Below are 20,095 nucleotides of genomic sequence, written 5' to 3'. Positions count from 1 at the left end.
TTAAAATGATCCACTGTCAGGGAAAAGGCTTTTAGATTCATGCTGCTTTTTAATTGGTGTCTACCTTGGGGTTCCAGCCTTGGGGACCCTATAGCGTGAGGTGGTGGCTGGCTGCTAAGCGCCTGCAGGAGGCCATGTGCTGGCGATCGTGTCTGCTCTGTCTCTGCTCTGGATTGCTGGGAACTCCCAGTGACAACCAGCACTTTAAACCCTTTTAAAGCCTTCAAACACTTTATTGTTTTTCCAGACTGACTTCCAGTGGATGTTTTGTGCTTAGGAGGAAGGCCAGTGCTTGTGGAGAGTTTGAGGCCATGAGTCAAGGCAAGAGGAGAGGGTGCTGATTCTTTGTGCTTTGTCATCTTGTCCTTTTGTTGGAGAGGAAGGTGGGGCTCAGATATTTCCACCTTAGCAAGAGATGGAAGGAAAATAGCTGAGATCCTTCACGCCGGTGGAGGAAGTGCTGCCGGGTGAAGGAAAGCTGATAGAGCAGAACTGGGGACCTGAGCCTGTGGCTGGTTGGAAGTCAGTAGACTCCAAGTTGGTGGCACTTCTCTGATCTAATCTTTCTGGGTTTTAGTAGAAAGTCTAGAAAAAGGAAAACTTCATAGGATAAGAAACTTTGGCATCAAATTTACATTTTCACAAAAGGTGCTTGACTATTTATTCTGGTGGTCTGGGAGGGGAGCTAGACGTTTACATTTTAAATGCAAACATATTTTCCAGGGTGGAGAAGAAATAGCAGTTTCCTAAGCCCCTACAGACCCTGTCTGATGGCCAGGCATGCTAGGGAGGTGTTTGTTCTTCACACCTGGGTGTGTCAGCTGTGCCAGAGGAGCTGTGTTGCACGCCCCCCACCCTCCACCCCCCCATCCCCGGTCACAGGAAATGCAAGGAGGACTATGATGATGGGGTGGCCACGGTCCTTGCAGTCATTCCCATGGGTCCTGGGAAACTCCAGGGTTTACACCTGTCAATCCCAGCACTTTGGGAGGCCGAGGTGGGTGGATCACCTGAGGCCAGGAGTTTGAGACCAGCCTGGCCAACGTGGTGAAACCTGGTCTCTACTAAACATACAAAAATCAGCCAGCCGTGGTGGTGGGCTCCTGTAATCTCAGCTACTCGGGAAGCTAAGGCAGGAGAATCGCTTGTATCCGGGACTGGGAGGCTGCAGTGAGCTGAGATCGCACCACTGCATTCTGGCCTGGGCGACAGAGGGAGGCTCTGTCTTCAAAGAAACAAAGGTTGCCCCCTTGTGGACGACTATCTACAGCACCCATTTTAAAGCTGAAACCACTGAGGCCCAGACAGCTTCAGAAGTTGGTTCAAAGGCGTCCAGCCAGTTGAGAGAGCACCTGGTGTCTAAGACTCAGGCGTCTGGAGTCCCAGTCCTTGGCCTTGCGCTGCCGACGTCCCCCCGGCCCTGGAGACAGCAGGCCAGCCTGCGCCACACAGGCAAGGCAGCCTCACTCCCGGCCTTCCACGTGGACAGCCCGGGCACTTCCCCCACGGCATTTTCTGTTGTCATTTGGACCAAGAGATAAATGCTTTCCAAAAACTTTCCTGTGGCCTCCTGGAAGAAGGCCGATTAAGCCAAAGCTATCACCACGCTAACTTTGTCCTTCTCTTGGCCGGACTGTCGGCCCCACCAGTATCTCTCCCAGACACACCCGCTGTGGCAGAGGAGCCTTCGCAGCAGCAGCTGCGGGAACGAGATTTCTCCCTTCTCCTGCCAAGGCGGGGACGGACCTCCAAGAACCGGAGGGCGCGGGGCCGGCAGTTCAGGCGCAGGGCCGCTGGGGGGAGTTTGCGCATGTCTGGGAGCCCCGAGGCTGCTGGGGAGGAGGGGAGGCAGGAAGAAAAAGAGCCTTTTTCAAATTTTACAAACAAGTTGGTTTTGTATGTCTATCTGGGTCTGACCTGGAAAAAATACTAAGAAACTGCGTCTTCAAACAGTGGCTTTTCAAAAGAATGAAATATACTGTGCGACGGGGAGACCACAGAAAAGGTGCCTATCTTGATTCCCATTTTTAATTTAAACTTTAATGGAAAACACATTTTGCGTTTTGTGGTCTTTCTACCTGCAGCCTCAGATGGTCGGGCAGAGGTTTTGAGTCTGGGCAATTAAGCTGGTGCAATCTTATCACTTCCAGGCCGGGGTTTGACCGGTGAAGGAGAACGGAATTCCAGCTGAACAAAAGGTCAGGTTTCCCTGGACTCAGTAGTCAGCCAGGATTGTTGTTTAAAGAGCCCGGAGCCTTACACCCTCCCGCTCCGGCACCCTCAGCCAGAGCTATTGATGTAGCAGTGCAGCCCAGAGAAAAGGGAGACCTGGATTCAATAGGCTGGCTGTGAGGGGGCACTGGTGAATTCTGTGGTCACAGTGAGGCAGGAGACAAAGGCTTTGGCACTGGGACTCTTGTGTCCCCTGGCCCAGGTGTCCCCGATGAAAAGCAGGTTAGGTTGGGGGAATGTGAAGCAGCAGAAACCGTGATTGTTGGGGTTCTACCCCACACCTGCAAAGCCTCACACTGCTCACTCCCCTCTCCTTTCAGATCCAGGTACTGTCTCTCGCACCAGATGGACTCAAACATAGAATGGAAAATGATCTTTTCCCCATGCTTGCAGTTTGGGAAGGCCATTCTATTCTCAGCAGGAACTACTTATGCTTTTTAGAGCAAAAATGCCCCAATAAATAGATATACGTACATGCATACACATCCATATGCAAATATGTACATACAAACACACATACAGAAACTTACAAATAACCAAGTAGGCAAATCTTGTACTTCAGTTTGAACTGAAGTATAACACAGAAGTGCAAAAATCATTAAGTGCGCTACTTGAGGCGTTATCGTGAGGTGAATCCACTCACTCACATAAGCACCTCCCAGGTCAAGGAGTAGAATTTCAGCCCCCTGTACCCTCTCTCCACCCCACGACCACTTCCTCCCCAAAACTAACCACCACCCTGCCTCCCTGCCCCATAGGTGAGTTTTGCCTGTTTCTACGATTTAGTCTGGAGGCGGTGGGGTCTGTCGGACTGAGGACAGGTTTTGTGGACAGACCAGGATGGGGGTCCTGCCTCCTGCAGTCTCTGACTGTGTGATCCTCGGAAAATGATATGACTTCACTGACTGTTGCTCCTCTCATCTGTAAAAAGAAATAAGGGAATGCTGGCTCTGCGTGGCTTACGCAAGGATTAAGTAAGAGAATAGATGGAAAGCGTCTGGCACACTGTGCATGTTCTGGGAGCGCATTGCATCCCCCCGCTTCATCGTGGCCTGTTTACCCTGAGGTGCTGGTATCAGGAAGGACGGGGAGCTCAGCAGCACAGGCCTGTGGCAGTGTCAGGCCAGAAAGAGCCTCGAGAGCAAGAGAAAGCAGTCCAAAGCCGCAGAGAGGGAGGCCGGGCTCCAGGAGGACCTGCCTGCATCGGAACAAGTTCCTTAAGAAAACAGAGCCTGGGGAACTGATGAAGTAGAAATCGGAGAAGAGGAGGGAATCTGGGTCCCCTGGGTGAGAGGCCAGATGCCCCCAACCAGCCCCTGCTCGGGGAAGGCAGCCTCTCCTTCTAGGAGTGAAACTTGAACCAAGAACAGTCTTTAGGGCAAAATCCTCTTCCTAGGTTGCCATGAAATATGTATTTCATGCAAGCTTTGGAGAGGTCAAATGACCCTTTCTCTTGGCTTTCTGGGAGTTTCCTGTGGAATTCACGTGTGCCCGAAGAAGAACTTGCACCAAGGGGGAAATGTAATAACTGTGGTTTATCTAAGGTTCGTGCTTTCGGCTACATCTGCACTAATGACTCAGGCAGTTTGCTCCTCCGAGACCATCAGTTTTCTGTATTTGCTCCAGCAGTGAGGTTTCAGCCTGAGGGAGAGAACACCAGGGACAGAGAGGCAAGCATTCTTGGTCCTGCTTCTGGGATTTCTTTGTATTCCCTCGGAACGTTTGGTTCCATTTCTTCACTTCCTTCCAGTCGTGCCGGATTATTTCTTATTGCAGCAGAACCCATTCATAACTTTAATCAGAGGACAAGACTAATGTTCAGTAAACGCATGTATAAAGAGAACTATTGTATAACTATTGTATGTAATTGTGACATCTGTGGGAGAAAGGATGTAAAAATACTAATGATCATCGCTAGCATTTATGGAGCACTTAGGAACCAAGGTCCATTCTGAGCACATTACATGCATTATTTGATTTAATCTTCACAATGCCATTAAGTGGTATTCACCCGTTTTGCAGATGAGAAACTGGTGGCTCAGAGAGATGAGAGAAATCAATGGAGAGCACAAAGCTAGTCAGTGATAAGACGCAGGTCTAATTTTAAACTCTCATTTGCTTAATAAACATGCAGTCATGCTTTGCTTCATGATGGGGATAGCTCATCTTCATGTGAATATCACAAAACGTATTTACACAAACCCACATGGCATAGCCTACTACACACTGAGGCTGTATGCTACAGCCTGTGGCTCCTAGCTTACTAACCTGTATAGCATGTTATTGTACTGAATATGGTAGGCAACTGTAGCACAATGGCAAGTATTTGTACATCTAAACATTTAAAAGATACAGTAAAAATACACTATTACTACTGTCAAGTATGTGGTCCATCTTTGCCCAAAACATCATTTTTTGCTTCATGACTATTAACAGGAACTTGTCCCAGCCTTACTTTGTCATTGATATTCTTGAAAATGGAATAACCAAATGTAGCTGGCTCTTGAATGTTACATTCATGTGACCATCTCATTTCTAAAATGGCATCCACATAGCCACACTTTGGCATACAGAGGGCTCAATACCACCCCATCATCCCCTTCTTGTTTTGTCTGGAGCTGCTGCAGAGCTAGAACTAACAGTCATGTTCTAGGCAGTTGGACAATTCTTATAAAATTCTCTTCCTTGGCCGGGTGCAGTGGCTCACACCTGTAATCCCAGCACTTTGGGAGGCCAAGGCAGGCAGATCACCTGAGGTCAGGATTTCAAGACCAGCCTGACCAACATGGAGAAACCCCATCTCCACTAAAAATACAAAATTAGCCGAGCGTGGTGGCGCATGCCTGTAATCCCAGCTACTGGGGAAGCTGAGGCAGGAGAATCGCTTGAACCTGGTAGGCGGAGGTTGCAGTGAGCTGAGATCGTGCCATTGCACTCCAGCCTGGGCAACGAGCGAAACTCCATTTCAAAAATAAATAAATAAATTACTTCCTCATCATCTGGCTTGGGTAGTGCACACATTTTCTCTGAGGCACACAACCAAACGCCCACAGCTGGGTGAGGCGGCAGCTCCATTTCTGCATCCCTTCCATGACTGGAGACTAAAAATAGGAGTGTCTGACAGCCCATTCCCACCCCTGGCACCCAAGCCCGTCCACTCGGCCACAGGGAGCAGGGAGAAGGGTTGTTTAGAAGAATTTGCTTAGCCTCGAACACATGTGTTGAGCTTATGGTATGTTTTGTAAAAGCAGATCCCAGCCCTAGTTTCGAGGGCTCTTTAAGATTTCCCTAGGAGAGTCTCAAAGAGAATGGCAAAAATGCCTAAATTTCATAAATTACAACCTTGAATTCACTTTAAACAGAGGAACAAATCTAGTTTTAGGAAAGAAGGGAGAATATGTTTTACATGCAACAACAACAAATTATTCTTTCGAAGTTCTGGGTATAGAAGAGGTATGCATTGAAGTTGAATTTTTAAAGATTGGATATCAGCATTCTGAGATTACAGAAAATTCAGCGCATGACTCCTCAGGTTCAGTGCGTGCTCTTAGACATAGGTGAAGGGAAGCAAAAGTTCCTATTGGAATACTACCACTCACCTCCTTCCCAACTCCCAGCGCCCCCTCCACCAGTAACAGATACCCGTGCACTTTACCCTTACCTGGGAAAGGACTCATATGTATGTAAACCCAAAGGATACCACAGCAGGAAGGAGTGATACTAGCTTCTCCTCCAGGCCATGGCAAACTATAAGCTGCAGGCCAAATCTGGCCAAAAGTGGCCCATGTACAAAACAATAAAAACTAAGAAGACTGTGCAACAGAGACTGTAGTTAGCCTATAAAGCCAAAATATTTACTCTGTCCTTTTGATAGAAGTCTGCCAACCTCTGCTCTAGTTCAAGAAAAAAAATCAAAATCTAAACATGTCAAGTCGCTCACCAACTGTCACATGGTGAGTTAATAACAACTGGAACAGACCCGGGTTCACTGGTTCTCAGTGCTGTGTTCCCATCATGAGACGGCACAGACCAGAGCGTTTTGGAACGACGAATATGGCAGCTCAGGCTCATGCTGTTTGTTTCCCCAGAGAGCATTTCATTCCAATGTATTCTGTCTCTTTACTCCATAAAGTTATTACAGGCCTGTATGATTGTCTCCATGCAAATGGATTCCATTCGCTTTTCCTTTCTTTCTAGGAGTCCTCTGTCCCTCTTCCCCTCTCCCCATCTCTTTCCCTTTCCACTCCCTCCTCATATCATCTCTACTCTTGGTCTCAGAAGAACATTTGGGTGATAACCTGTTTATGTTTTGCCTCTCAGGTTCACTGCTGGCCTATAATACAACCTCCCACACAGACCAATCCTCACGACTGAGTGTCAAAGAAGGTAAGTTTGTTCTTTTGTGCACTTAACATTTTCTTCTGAACCAGACATGACACAGTCCCATGCAGTTAAGGTTGTGGCAAAAAACCAGCTTGCTTGTTCCACTCAACTTTTCCTAGCATACAAAGACGAGAAGCCAAAGACTTTTGCCACTTGTGCTACCAGTTGCAAAAGTACAGTAAAGAAGGTTTTACAGTATCTTGTAATAATATCACAAAGATACAACTTGAAGTTGTCACTCCATGCAGGAAAACATGTTACGTTTAGGAAAAAATGAATGCTTCTTCCTTTCAAAGTTGAAAGTTGGGAGTTTTCTCTGATGAAAATAATGAAATGAGGATTTCAAGGATTCCAGCATGTCTACCCTTAAAGGTTTTTTTGCGAAGAAATTTTAGCAGCCGGTCATGGTGGCTCACACCTGTAATCCCTGCACTTTGGGAGGCTAAAGTGGGCGGATCACTTGGGGTCAGGAGTTCAAAGACCAGCCTGGCCAACATGGCAAAACCCCCATCTCCGCTAAAAATACAAAAATTAGCCAGGCATGGTGGCAGGTACCTGTAATGCCAGCTACTCGGTAGGCTGAGACATGAGAATCGCTTGAACCCAGGAGGCAGAGGCTGCAATGAGCCGAGATCACGCCACTGCATTCCAGCCTGGGCGATAGAGTGAGACTCTGTCTCAAAAAAAATTTTAGCAATGTCAATACATTTTTTAAATGGTGGCTTAAGGGTTTCGTCTGGTTTGGTTTGGTTTTGTTGAGAAGGAAGACTGCCTCAGCAAATGCTCTTTGCCAATGAAGATTTTAATAAATGTCACAATAGCATTGCTCAGTGTCTTTATGAAACGTCGTGAGGAATGGTTCCGATACTGTGTTAGATTTCAGGCATTGAAACAAGTGAGTAATTCATGATACCTGGTTTAAACGAGAAAAAAAATGTGAACGCATAATTATTAGGAACCAGAGAGAGACTGGAAAAAATATTTGCATGGCATGGCAAAAATTCCTCAGAGGAGGGGACTTTTGAATAGGAGCTTGAAGAATAAATAATAAGAGTGTGGCAGGCACTCTGTCCTCCTTGGCTCGCTCTCTGTCCCCAGTTTTTCTCTAACTCACCTTCCCCATAATATAGAAGAAAGGCAGAAGCTCTCAGGATCAGTTACGTATGGCGCAGCATAGCATAACGTTTCAGAGAAACAAAGGCTCTTCTAAGGAAAGACCATTTGGCTCAACATCCGCATGGGGTAGGAGGGAAACAGAGACCCAAAGACACTAGCTGGGTGTCTTGCCCAAGGTTACAACTTTGATCACATAGAAATTTGTGTTTCCGGTTAACAATTTATAATTGAATAATGGCTAGAAGGTTTAGTGGAAGAGGTATACAACAGAATGAATCCACTTTTAAATATTTGTGTTTTTTCATGTGCTTCCTTCTCTCCTATTCACCCTGAGCCAGTCCTGTTTCTGCCACTGTTTTTCCTTTCCAAATCAGATTTCTTGAGTTTTGTCATGAAAACTGAATTTCTATGGATTCATTCTACATTGTGAGTCAGATTCCACTTGATGACCTATTTTAATATGCTGTTGCAAATATCTGTCAGACAGAAAATATATTTTAGTGGCAAATGCATCAGATTGAAGGTCAGGGCACCTTTGGCTTCCCGTGAGAAAATCACTTCAGACCCTGAACCTCAGTTTCCTGTCAAATGAAGGGAGGAACTCGGTCAGCAAGAGGCCAGCCCTGACTCTGGAGCTCTTGGCTTCTAGGGAGATGACAGGAGCCACATTGCGAGGGCTCAAGGGCCACTGTCCTTTGATTTCTTTCACATACTGAGTTGTATTTCATTTGTGGATAGGGATCCACAAATGGAAGGAAGGAAAAAAGAAGGGGGAAATGACTGCAGGGAGAGAAAGAGAGAAGGAAGGGAAGGGAAGGAAGATAGGGAGGGAGGAAGCAAGGCTATAAGGAAGGAAGGAAGGAAGGAAGGAAGGAAGGAAGGAAGGAAGGAAGGAAGGAAGGAGGGAGAGAGGGATGGGAGGAGCCCTAACCTCTGAACTGCTGAATTTGAATTTTTGTAAGTTTCTCCAACACTTCAGGCTACAACCTGCTACCAACATCAGAACTAGCCAGTGAGGCTCTGAAGCAGAGCTAATGAAAGATTTTCTGATACTGGACTTCAGATATAGGGTTTAGTTTAGAAACTGGTTTATCCAAATTGAAATGTGTTGCTAGCCACCTCCTTCCTCCTCCTCCTCCTCCTCCTCCTCCTCCTCCTCCGCAGGTCTTACTATTCAGCCCTGTCGTCTACCTGCTATATGCATTTCCTTTCCTTGGCCCTTTTGTGTTTAGGGAGTATATTTGTAACACTGCTGGCTCATTCAGGCTTATTGCAGGAGCAGCTCCCTCTTGCTGGGTAGCAACCCCTCTTCTGAAATGAATTAACTGTAGTATCCAGGCAAACGCACATTGCCAGGACCTTATTCAGGTGGTGCCGGCATTTATCTCCCAACATTGGGCCTGGCCTCTAGAGACGATTAAGCCTGTGCTTTGCAGGTGCATCTTTTGTCCCCAGTAAAGCTCTCCACTTGAGCTGTCTTGCTCCTCTATGCCTTCCCCTTGTGAGGTGGTCTGAATCTGTCTGAACGACCCATCAAGCCACAAAACAAAGTACATTAGCAAGACAAGGCTAACCAAGCCCTCCCTCTATCCCTCCCTGCCTCCTCCCCACCTCTCACTGGCTCTCCTGCTCTGCTCTAAACACTATCTATTAGCTATTAGAAGACATCAGGCAACCTTGGCTCCATCTTCTTTGAATAAGACACACACAGCCCCAAACAAATCCAGAGTTCATCAAGAGCACCAGAGCTGTGTGTGTGTGTGTGTGTGTGCGCGCGCGCGTGTGTGTGTGAGTGCACACTGGTGCAGTCCACAAAGGGCAGGTGCTGGCATCAAGCACAAAGCAAGGAAATTGAGGAGATGCTGTCTATTAATGTGTCTTCAAAGCACTTATCAAATTAGAATGGCTTTTTGCTTTAAAATTGTATAATCACCCTTCCAGCTTGTCTCTTGAAAATGGCTGCAATCTCTAGGGGTTATTTGTGCCCAGGAAGTAAGACTAGATTTTAAAAATTAATTTAGAACAATCTTTAAGCCCCTTTAAATTAAATATTCTATGGACATGGATTGGATCCAGCTAGCGTAGTTATGCTCTACCTTTAGTTTATCAAGGCTAATGCCCTTAAAAAATAAATTAGGATAAAAGCTATTGTTATCCATTTACAATAGCAGCCACAGCTGTCACCTATAAAAGGTTTTGGAATATATCAGACACCTTCACATGCTTTGCTTTGGAGCCTTGCACTGGGTCTTTGAAGTAGATATTATTATCTCTATTTTGCAGACAAAGAAAGTGGGGTTCAGCACTATTAAGTGACTCACTGAAGGGTACACAGCTACTCAATGGCAGAGCAAGGACTCAAACCAGGTTAGAGGATTAGACTAGAAGCCCTTCACTTTCTGACAAATACAGCCTTTCTCTTTCAGCTGCCTTTCTGCAAAAGCAATACCTACCCTAAAAGTAACTTGGGCAAAGATGTGAATGTTTTGCATTACTTGATTTCTGTCCGTGCGGTTTTCCCACTATCAGCTCCAACTTCGTCCCTAAACTCTTCTCTTTCCAAAGATGAACCGATACACAACTTATGGTTGGCATCAGCCCTTAGTTCTGAGAGCACAGAGAATCACCTGGAGATCTTTTAAAATACTGACCCTAGGACAAATATTGCATAAGCCCACTCATAGGAGGTAACTGTCAAGTTTATAGAGCCAGAAGGTAGATGGTGGTTACCAGGAGTGGCAAGGAGTGGAAATGTGGAGTTAGTGTTTAATGGGTAAGAGTTTCCATTTGGGAAGATGAAAAGGTTCTGAAGATGGATGATGGTAATCGTCACACAGCATTGTGAATGTACTTAATGGCACTAAATTGTACACTTAAAATGGTTAAAATGGTAAGTTTTATGTTACATTTTGCTAAAATTTTGTAAATGCAAAAATTAAAATAGAAAAATACTGATGCCCAAGTGCCAAAAAATGACGCATTAATTCAGAATCTCCAACGATGACTCCTGGACATTGGAAATGTTTTAGAGCTCTCCACGTTATTCCTATAATCCAAGCTGCAGCTGAGCTAGAGAAGCCTGCTTTATAGAACAGAGACAAACTGGAGAGAAATGAGGCCCATGTTAGAGCTACTCCAGATTTTCTTGGAGATGCACTGCGCAGTTGTCTGGCCCCAGATTGTCCTAGAAAAGGAATAGCAGGCCCTACTGGTATATTGACAAAGGTGTAGGTAAGTGAAGAGACTGTACGATCCTGATTCGTTTTTTTTGTCATTGTCATTGATGACTGATTTTATTGATGTATGATATTACTGATTTTGACAACTGTACGTTAGTACATCTCAGAAATTTCTTTCTGACATGTCCTCATTCAGTCCTCTAAAAAGTAGATAGGGTGTTGGTAACGTGATTTTATAGGAAGGACACTGGGGTTGCAGAAGTTAAGCGACCTTTTCAAGCATATTAGAGTCCTGGAGTCAGGGCTACTGACTTTTCCACACCTTGTTCTCTCCAGTCCTCCAGGCTGCAGATGTGCGTGTGTCTGCCCTGGTCCCAGGTCAGAGCTTCACTTTGTTTTTCTGGGCAAACCCTGCCGGAGGCCTTCCCAGCTCACTCAGCTGGCCCAGCAGCGTGCAAGAATCAGCACATCTCCTCCTCAGAGCTTCTTTGCATGCCTAAGCCCTCATTTCCTTAGTTCCTCATGCTGAATCTGTTTAAATACCTCTGACTTTCCAAAAGACAGAGGATATTGAGTTCCTTGTTTATTAACTCCTGGAACTCATCAACCAGCCAAGGGCCTGTGGAGCATTGAGCTTCTAGCCCCAGCCTGGGAGCCTTTCAGGGCTGCCATTGAACGCAGAAACAGAAAACCGCAGCCCCACTGCAGGCGGAATGGCCATCTCCAGCCGTTGCCTTGGCTAATGGATAAAAAGTCTGTCGGCTTGCATGCTAAGTATGGAAAAGAGAGGGGAGAAACTACCTTTCTGTGTCCCTTAGAGTGAAATGCCTGGTTGGTGCTGAAGCCCATGTTAATGAGAGCCTGGCTTCTCTCCAGGAGAGTCCTAGGTGGCAGGAGCTGTGCACATGGTAACAACAGCTTTTTGGCAGCCCGGTAGGGTTTGCCAAACACGTTCCTTTCCATTACCCCGTTCGTGCCCTCTGGTGCCATCACCATGGGATGACAAGGCTGGTAGGATTTTTCTCCCCCTTCTGTAGAGAATGAAAACAAGGCACAGAGAGATTTCAGGAGTCCCTAGAAGGCACCCAGGTCATGAAGCAGTACAAGACTCAACTTCGGGCCTTTGCTGTGTTCTGTCCTTCCTCTAGGCTGCTTCTGGAATCATTATCTCAGCATACTTGATTCAAGCATCTGACAACATCGTAAGGATTCTTTAATGCTCTCAATTTACCTAAGGCGGGCATTGGTCTCCTATTTCAGCATTACAGCATACTGATTAAAACTCAGGCTCTGGACTCAGACTGTGACCTGGACAATGCGCTCACACTTTTCTGCCTCAGTTTCCTCATGTATAAATGAGGATAATTGTAGTGCCCCTTCAGGGATGATGTAAAGCTCATAAATCAGCACAATGTCTGACACACCAATAAGTGCTCAATAAAAGTTATAAGGATAGTAAATTGTTATTCTAATTTATTATAGTGAAAATTATAATAGTAGTTAACATTATTATTGCAGCTAATTACAATATTTTTGAGGGTTTACCAGATGTTGACACTGTACCAAGGGTTGTGAAGGATACTATACATAGCTAGCCAAGCTGCTTTAAAACTTATTAGGGGGCCAGGGGCAGTGGCTCACGCCTATAATCCCTGCACTTTGGGAGGCCAAGGTGGGCAGATCACCTGAGGTCAGAAGTTCGAGACCAGCTTGGCCAACATGGTGAAACCCTATCTCCACTAAAAATAAAAAATTAGTCAGATATGGTGGGCACCTGTAGTCCCAGCTACCAGGGAGGCTGAGGCAGGAGAATTTCTGAACCCAGGAGGCAGAGGTTGCAGTGAGCCAAGATCACGCTGCTGCACTCCAGACTGGGTGACAGAGTGAGACTCTGTCTCAAAAAACAAGGCAAAAACACAACTTTTTAGGGAGACACACCTATGACATACGAAGGAAATATAAAACTGCATGTAATCAAAACACAACAATGTATGCTACACGCAAGAAGTTCTCTGAGTGTAATGAAGGGATGGAAAATCATTAATACTCGAGCTGAACATCTTTTCCAAATCCCTTACAGAACAGAAGAGATCTGAGGCCAGAGAAGGTGTGGACCCAGCCATGGTCACACAGGGAGTGAAGACAAATATATACATTTATTCCTATGTAGGCAGGTATTGTAGATACCTGGTACCTTAGTCAGGAATAGACCTAAATTATGTGATTGATGCTCTCCTCTATTCATTCATTTCTTTCTTATGGAGAATTTTCTGTGCATAGAATACCAGGTTGAGCCCTGAAACTATGGTGAACACAGCACACCACCTTCCCTCAAGCAGGTTCTAGTCAAACAGAGAGACATACAGCTAAGTAAGGAAGGAGCTACTGTGCTTTGGAGTGAGAGCAATTCACATATATTACCACGTCTTTCCATTTCCCCTGCATTTAGCTCCTGTATGGATGTCCTTTATGATTTTAGAAGTCATAATGAAAGCTGGAGACCTCTAGCAAGATTCAGCCTGGCAGGGCTGGAAATAGATATTGAAGCAAAGGGAAGGAGGAAGGCACCAAGGAAACCAGTGTGTTTGCTGGGGTGGATGTGAGTTTTCAAGTTGGGTTTTGGAGATGGGAGCCCAGGTGAGCCCTTGCAGGAATAACTGAGGCCTGGGTGTTGGATGTGGGTTTCAGGAAGAGAGCCTGGGATAGAACCTATGCACCATGGCTTTCTGAAACCTGGAGAACCGGGTGCAGTTAGACCTTTCATTGTGAGACAGGAAGCTCAGTGAAGGAGCTGACAGTCAGGGACTTGTATCAAAATAACTGGGCCAGGGAGAGCAGCGTAGGTGGGCATGGAGCTGAAATAAGATTGACCATGAATTCATGATTGTTAAAGCAGGGTGATGGGGCCTCAGGGTTCATTAGACTCTGCTCTCTACTTTTATATATCTTTGAAATTTTCCATAACTCAAAAAATGCCTCAAGACATCTCTGCCTTATTTCTCCGGGCGAACGGGTTCCCGAGTACGGCACCTTTGTTCCTTGCAATATGCACAGCCTGTATCGAGCTGATGCACTCCTGGGTGCAGTCCTTGGGAGGGCGGGCGTTGGGCAGCCTTGTGTGTGTGTGTGTGTGTGTGTGTACGGGAGGGTGCAAGCTGGTGCTCAGTGTGGAGGTGGGCTGTGTGTGTGTTGCCTTGTAGAGCCCTGCATATGGGGGCTTGGTCTGGAACATGTGTACCCGAAGGAAAAGGCCTGTAATACTGTGAAGTAATCTGTTATTTTTAGGGAGTAAATAACATCTCTCATGCAGCAGGTTCTGTGGCCCCACAGGCTCCATCTACATCAGCGCACACACACTTCCAATTGGAGGGTACTGCGGCCTCGCAGGAGAGCCGTGAAGAACATTGTCATTATATGTTCTTCCTTGATGATAAAATGCGTCTAAGCCATTCTTAGCAAAATCAGGGATGATTGCTGGATGTGTGTGTGTGTGTGTGTGTGTGTGTGTGTGTGTGTGTATGCATATATGCTGTTTCTGTGGTCCAAAGGCAAGATTTATGATTATGGGATAGACAGTAGCTTACTCTCTCCATTTTATTTTTTAAAAACTGTTTTCCTTTGAAATTCCTGAGTTAATGTTCTGTCTGCTTTCTATCTGACCCTCTTCGGAGAGTTGCATTTTTTTTCTCCACGAGAGATTAAGAGAGAGAGAGAGAGAGAGAGAGAGAGAGAGAGAGAAAGAACAAGGGTGACAGAGAGAAACAGAGATCAGGGGAGGAGGGAGAGCGAGAGAACTGGAAACAAAGACTCGTTGTCTCTAAGCTGGAGCAGGCAGGAAACCCCAATCCCTCGGGAATTTAGCCAGCCCGCCCTGTCCTGGAGTCAGACTCCAGCTCTCTGAATTCAATTTGACAGCTTGTCTGGGACACTTTCTAAGTAACCATTATCCTTCCTTTCTCTAAGTAAAAGGACTGTTATTTCTTTTCGTGGGTGTGCTGTGCGAACTGCTATTGCACACGTGTGGCTTACACAGCGACTAGGACACACTTTCCTCAAATTATTGGAAACAGTTAGCCCGTTTCCTAAGACAAGTGTAAATTCGTTCCAGGGTAATGAGGCAAAAGACTGAGTATCAGTCCACTGCCTTATTAAAAGTGGGCCTATTCCATCAGAGGAGGAATTTTGTGTATGTAGGTTTTACTTCTTTGAGGATTCTTTTGAAATAGATACAAACAACCTTATCTTCCAATGATCATTCTCCCCAGTTTCTCTGCTGATTGATGGATTATTTTAATGAAACACATCACCATACATCCCACTGTGGAGGGAACTCAGATGTCCTCAAAGCTACCAGAGGTTATGCAGGCCACGGGCACAATTAGGGGTGACCACCTAGAGTTCAAAGGAGCCCGTGTTCTGCCTGGGAACGGGGCCATCCTGGGGTTTCTTTTAATTACTCAGACCCAGTTGAGTCACCACCATAACCTGAGGGACTGTGAGGTGATCACCCACCCTTCAAAGTGTTCCTATTGGAAGACCATGCAGATTCAGCTCTGTGGGACCGCTAGAGACAAGTTCCAGAACTGTCTGGATCTCCCTGGAGCACGGAGGTGTGACAGCTTTGTTCCAGTAATACCGCTTTGCCCATTTAGGTTCTGACCTAAAGACCTGTCCTTCAAATATGACTTAGTTCCTGTCTACTCTATCTTCAAATGCACTTTGGAATCATGTTTCCCCATTCTCCCTTTGCCAGGTATACCTTTCATTCGTCTCAGTCCCCACCCGCAATCCATATTCCAGGAAACAACACTCACCCAAAGGGCCCTGGTCAGATCAGACAGCATCACCTCATTACGGTCTTGTCCGCTCTTCCCCAGGATGCTTTGCTTATACTCACTGTTTTACCAAAGCAGCATTCAATAGATTCTAGCCTAGCAGTCTTCTGTCTTGTGAGACGGGAAGCATCTTGAAGGTGGGGACTATTGGATGGATGGATGAAAACAATAGGCAAAGTACCTTAAACTATTCCCCAGCAGTTTGGTGTAGAACTAACTCTTTGAGATGTTTCTGCAAGGTGGATGTTTTGGCTCTATCCACTGCAGCTGCTGGCGTGGCACTGCCTTTCCTCTCTACCCTGTCCTAAATTTCCATTGCTTGGGACCCCAGGGTGGTTCCTTGGAAGCTGTGATCAGTCCCATCCCTGAGCAAGGAGGCAAGATTGATAAAGAACAGATTTCAGTCACAAGATGATGGCACCAGAGCCCCCTCTTGGCCCAACCACCACAGGATCCTGCTCTCAGCTGGACTCCACAGGCCCTTCAGGTCTATGCCCATCAGGAGGAGGCTGAGGACACGCCAAGCCAAGGAAAGGTGACATTGCAGGGAGAATGTACTTTCTGCTCAATTCCACCTTCCTGTCTTAACTTTTCTTATGCCCCAGGCAGCCACAATAAGAGCTAACATTTGTTAAGCACCTACTATGTGCCAAGAAATTTCCTATTCACTTCACATTTATCCTTCATAAAACCTTATTAAGTTGGGACTATGATTATTCCCATTTTACCTGAATCACAGGTATGATGTTAAGCCTGAATCACAAAGCTAGTATGAAACAGAAGAGAGCCTGTTCCTGCCGTCCCCTCCCCACCTAGGCAATGGCAAGAGCTCCAAAATGGTCCTTTCCGACTCCATCTACCACCCCCATCATGCATTTCCCCCAGGTAGCTGATGTTGTCTAGTTGTTAAGATATATTCATCTGTTGACTCCTGCTACCACCTAAAAAATCAGGAGCCTGACCCAACGCAATCAATCTTATTTGCATTTCAAGAAGCAATCTAGCAATTTAGAATTTTAGAAATTCCACTTTAAAGAGGTTGTTTGCCGGGTGTGGTGGGGCAGTGGCAATGGAGCTGCAAAGTATTTTTAAAAAACGTGCTTTGTCCATGCTCATCAGTCAAATTCTTTCTATCTGTCTCTGGAGAGAGAAAGGGAGAGGAAGCTTCTTCCATGCCACATAGAGACAAATGGGTTTCAGGCATCTTCTAGTGAAAGGCCAACGGATAGGAAGCATCATTTGTGGTGGTTTCACAGATTTTTTCCCATTGTTATGCTTTATAATTTATTTAATTGTATACATATCCTTTTGTGTTTCATACTACATTTAAGAGGATAAAGGGCAAAAAGAGATTTAGAAAAGAAAGTATTATATTGAGTAACACTCTATCGATAAGAATTTCAATAAACTGAATTTAAGAAACCATCTAGGCACAGTGGCTCACACCTATAATCCCAGCACTTTGGAAACCAAGGTGAGAGGATCGCTTGAGCCCAGGAGTTCAAGATCAGCCCTGGCAACACAACTAGACCCCATATCTACAAAAAATAAACAAAAGTAGCCAGGCGTAGTGATGTGTTCCTATAGTCCCAGCTACTCCAGAGGCTGAGGTAGGAGTATTGCTCAAGCCCAGGAGATCGAGGCTGCCATGAGCCAAGATTGCACCACTGCACTCCAACCTGGGCAACAGAACAAGACCCTGTCTCAGAGACAAAACAAAATAAGAGTGGGGATGGATAAAGTCAATAAATTTAATAAATTTATTATTTGAGGGAAATTTATTTGAGAGAAATAAAGTTTCCCTCAAATAATTTCATAGCTCTACCAGTTTCATGGGTAATCCTCTGCCTCTGTAAGCTTCACAAACCCATGATTCCCAAGGAGAAGGAAGAGATGTCAAAATCAGCTTAAAGCATCTTAAAGACACATCCAGAATGCTCCAGCCCCTCATAAATTCACCTGTGCCCTCGGTAGATGAAGGAATGAGGAGAACGTTGGAGCTGAGCACTTATGTTCTTAGAATAATCTCCTTCCATTGCTCTGGAATGTCCAGCCCCTGCACTGCCCCAGTATTGAGAGCCAGGGCTTCATCCCAGTGCTTAACTGGAGAAGAAAGGCACCTTCCTGCCACTACAGAGTTCACCTCTTCTCACCCCTGTGCCAAAAGGTGCCAGGCCAGTCACTGCAACTGGCCACTCAGAAGTTCCCACTTTGCCCTTTCTGCCCTCCCTGGGCTGTCTTTGGTCTTTCTTATCAGAGCTGCCCTTAGATACACTCTGAATAAATCAAGACCCTCACAGGCACCCGTGGTCTCTGCAACATTAATGATGGTGACAATGACTGCATGAGCCCAGCAACATTTTAGTAAAGGAGGGTGACATTCGGTAAATCTCCAAGTGGAGCAGGGAACTGGTGCCAGGCTGTGGGAATGGTGCTGGGGGACTCCAGAGCACCCTCCCCATTGGTTCCCACTGGACTCAGCCCAACAACGACTCCTCCTGCACTGCCAGGGAGGGGCCTTCATGACCCTGAGTACTTGGCAGGGTAGAGCTCCACGACAGTTCTCAGTGGCAGTTCACACCCACTGGGTGGGCCATTTGGGTTTTGCATGTCTTCTAATTTATCTGCAGACTCTCGGATGTTACTATTTTAGGCCTCCCATCTCTACCAAGTTTCACCATGACACTGCACACTCATCCCACTCCAGACAACAGAGCAAAGACTCCGAGTGCAGTTGGCCTTGCTTGATGCAGCTTCATTGCCATTGCTTGGTTCGTGATAGAAGTTAAAAGTGATCCCCGTTGGCTGTTTAGAGGAGAGGGGTCCCAAAATACTTTGGGAAAAAAAGGGGCAGGCCCACAATGTCCTACCAGGGGCCACCTCAGTAAAGAGTATTCCAAATGTGTTGGTTCTGCCTAATATACTGATTTAGAAATTCCACCACAGGGAGGTTATTTGAGGGGACTGGTAGCTGGAAGGTATTTAAAAGAAACTTGTCTAACCAAATTCTCATCAACCAAATTCTTTCTTTCATCTATCCGGAGAGAGAGAGAGAGAGAGAGAGAAGCTTCTTCTATGCCAGACAGAGATCTATGAGTTTAGGGTGTCTTCTAGTGAAAGGCCACTGTATAGGAAACATCATTTGTTATTTTAATATAGAAACCTTTCTAATCTCTTTTTACAGATTTAAGAACTCTCTCTCTTCAGAAGCCCTTATCTAAGTTAATAAAGAAGTTGTTTCTCATGAAATACCCTTGTTGGAGGAAAGAAAGCCTTTGAGGAGGAAACATAGAGGCTAGAAACACTATCCAGGATGTCAGTGGGTTTTTTCTTTCTGGTCTCGGGATCCGTAAGATCAAGATGTTTAACATGGGTCAGGTGTGGTGGCTCACACCTGTAATCCCAACACTTTGGGAGGTCAAGGCGGAAAGATCACTTAAACTCAGGAGTTCAAGATCAGCATAGGCAACACGGTGAGAGTCAATCTCTACATCAAATAAAAAAACTTAGCCAGGCATGGTGGCACAGGCCTGTGGTCCCAACTATTTGGGAGGCTTAGGCACAGAATTGCTTGAGCCTAGGAGGTCAAAGCCTCAATGAACCAAGATTGCGCCACTTCACTCCAGCCTGACCGATAGAGTGAGGCCCTGTCTCAAAATAAAAATTTTAAAAAGAGGCTTAACATGCCTCTTTGATACAGTTTAAATTCTTTTTTTTTTTGAGACGGAGTCTCGCTCTGTTGCCCGGGCTGGAGTGCAGTGGCCGGATCTCAGCTCACTGCAAGCTCCCCTTCCCGGGTTTACGCCATTCTCCTGCCTCAGCCTCCTGAGTAGCTGGGACTACAGGCGCCCACCACCTCGCCCGGCTAGTTTTTTGTATTTTTTTTTTTTTTTAGTAGAGACGGGGTTTCACCGTGTTAGCCAGGATGGTCTCGATCTCCTGACCTCATGATCCACCCGTCTCGGCCTCCCAAAGTGCTGGGATTACAGGCTTGAGCCACCACGCCCGGCCTAAATTCTTGTATTTGAAATATTCTAAAGAAAAGATGGTAAAAATTGAGTGGGACAATTACTTTATGTGTCAAAATCCAACACACTCTTTGAAACTTGATTCAATTCCTATCTGCCTCGAGATACATTTTTATTCCTCCTTAAGACTATAGTCTCTTCTCAGAGCCTCACCTCATTTACAGCTATTTATGGACCTAATTACAGATTACCTGGTGGTCTTTAATTGTGAGTTTTCTCCTGGCTCTTTTCTTCCAGCCCTGTAGATATTCAGTAAATACCATTGAATATTTACTCAATCCTGCTCCAATAAAGGAAGAACCAGAAGAAATTAGCTTTGGTT

General features: G+C 45.8%; 1 protein-coding gene across 1 annotated transcript in view; it reads left to right on the top strand.

Annotated features, from left to right (window-relative positions):
* FLI1 (Fli-1 proto-oncogene, ETS transcription factor) overlaps positions 1-20,095 on the top strand; it is a 119,032-nt gene that overhangs the window by 82,212 nt on the left and 16,725 nt on the right. The window contains exon 5 of the mRNA XM_017871181.1: positions 6,553-6,618. Coding sequence (XP_017726670.1) covers positions 6,553-6,618 — 66 coding nt within the window. The remainder of the gene's footprint in view (positions 1-6,552; positions 6,619-20,095) is intronic.

This window comes from Rhinopithecus bieti, unplaced genomic scaffold (genome assembly GCF_001698545.2).
Source record: "Rhinopithecus bieti isolate Rb0 unplaced genomic scaffold, ASM169854v2 scaffold_5750, whole genome shotgun sequence".
NCBI lineage: Eukaryota > Metazoa > Chordata > Mammalia > Primates > Cercopithecidae > Rhinopithecus > Rhinopithecus bieti.
This window is presented reverse-complemented; position numbering and strand designations above follow the sequence as displayed.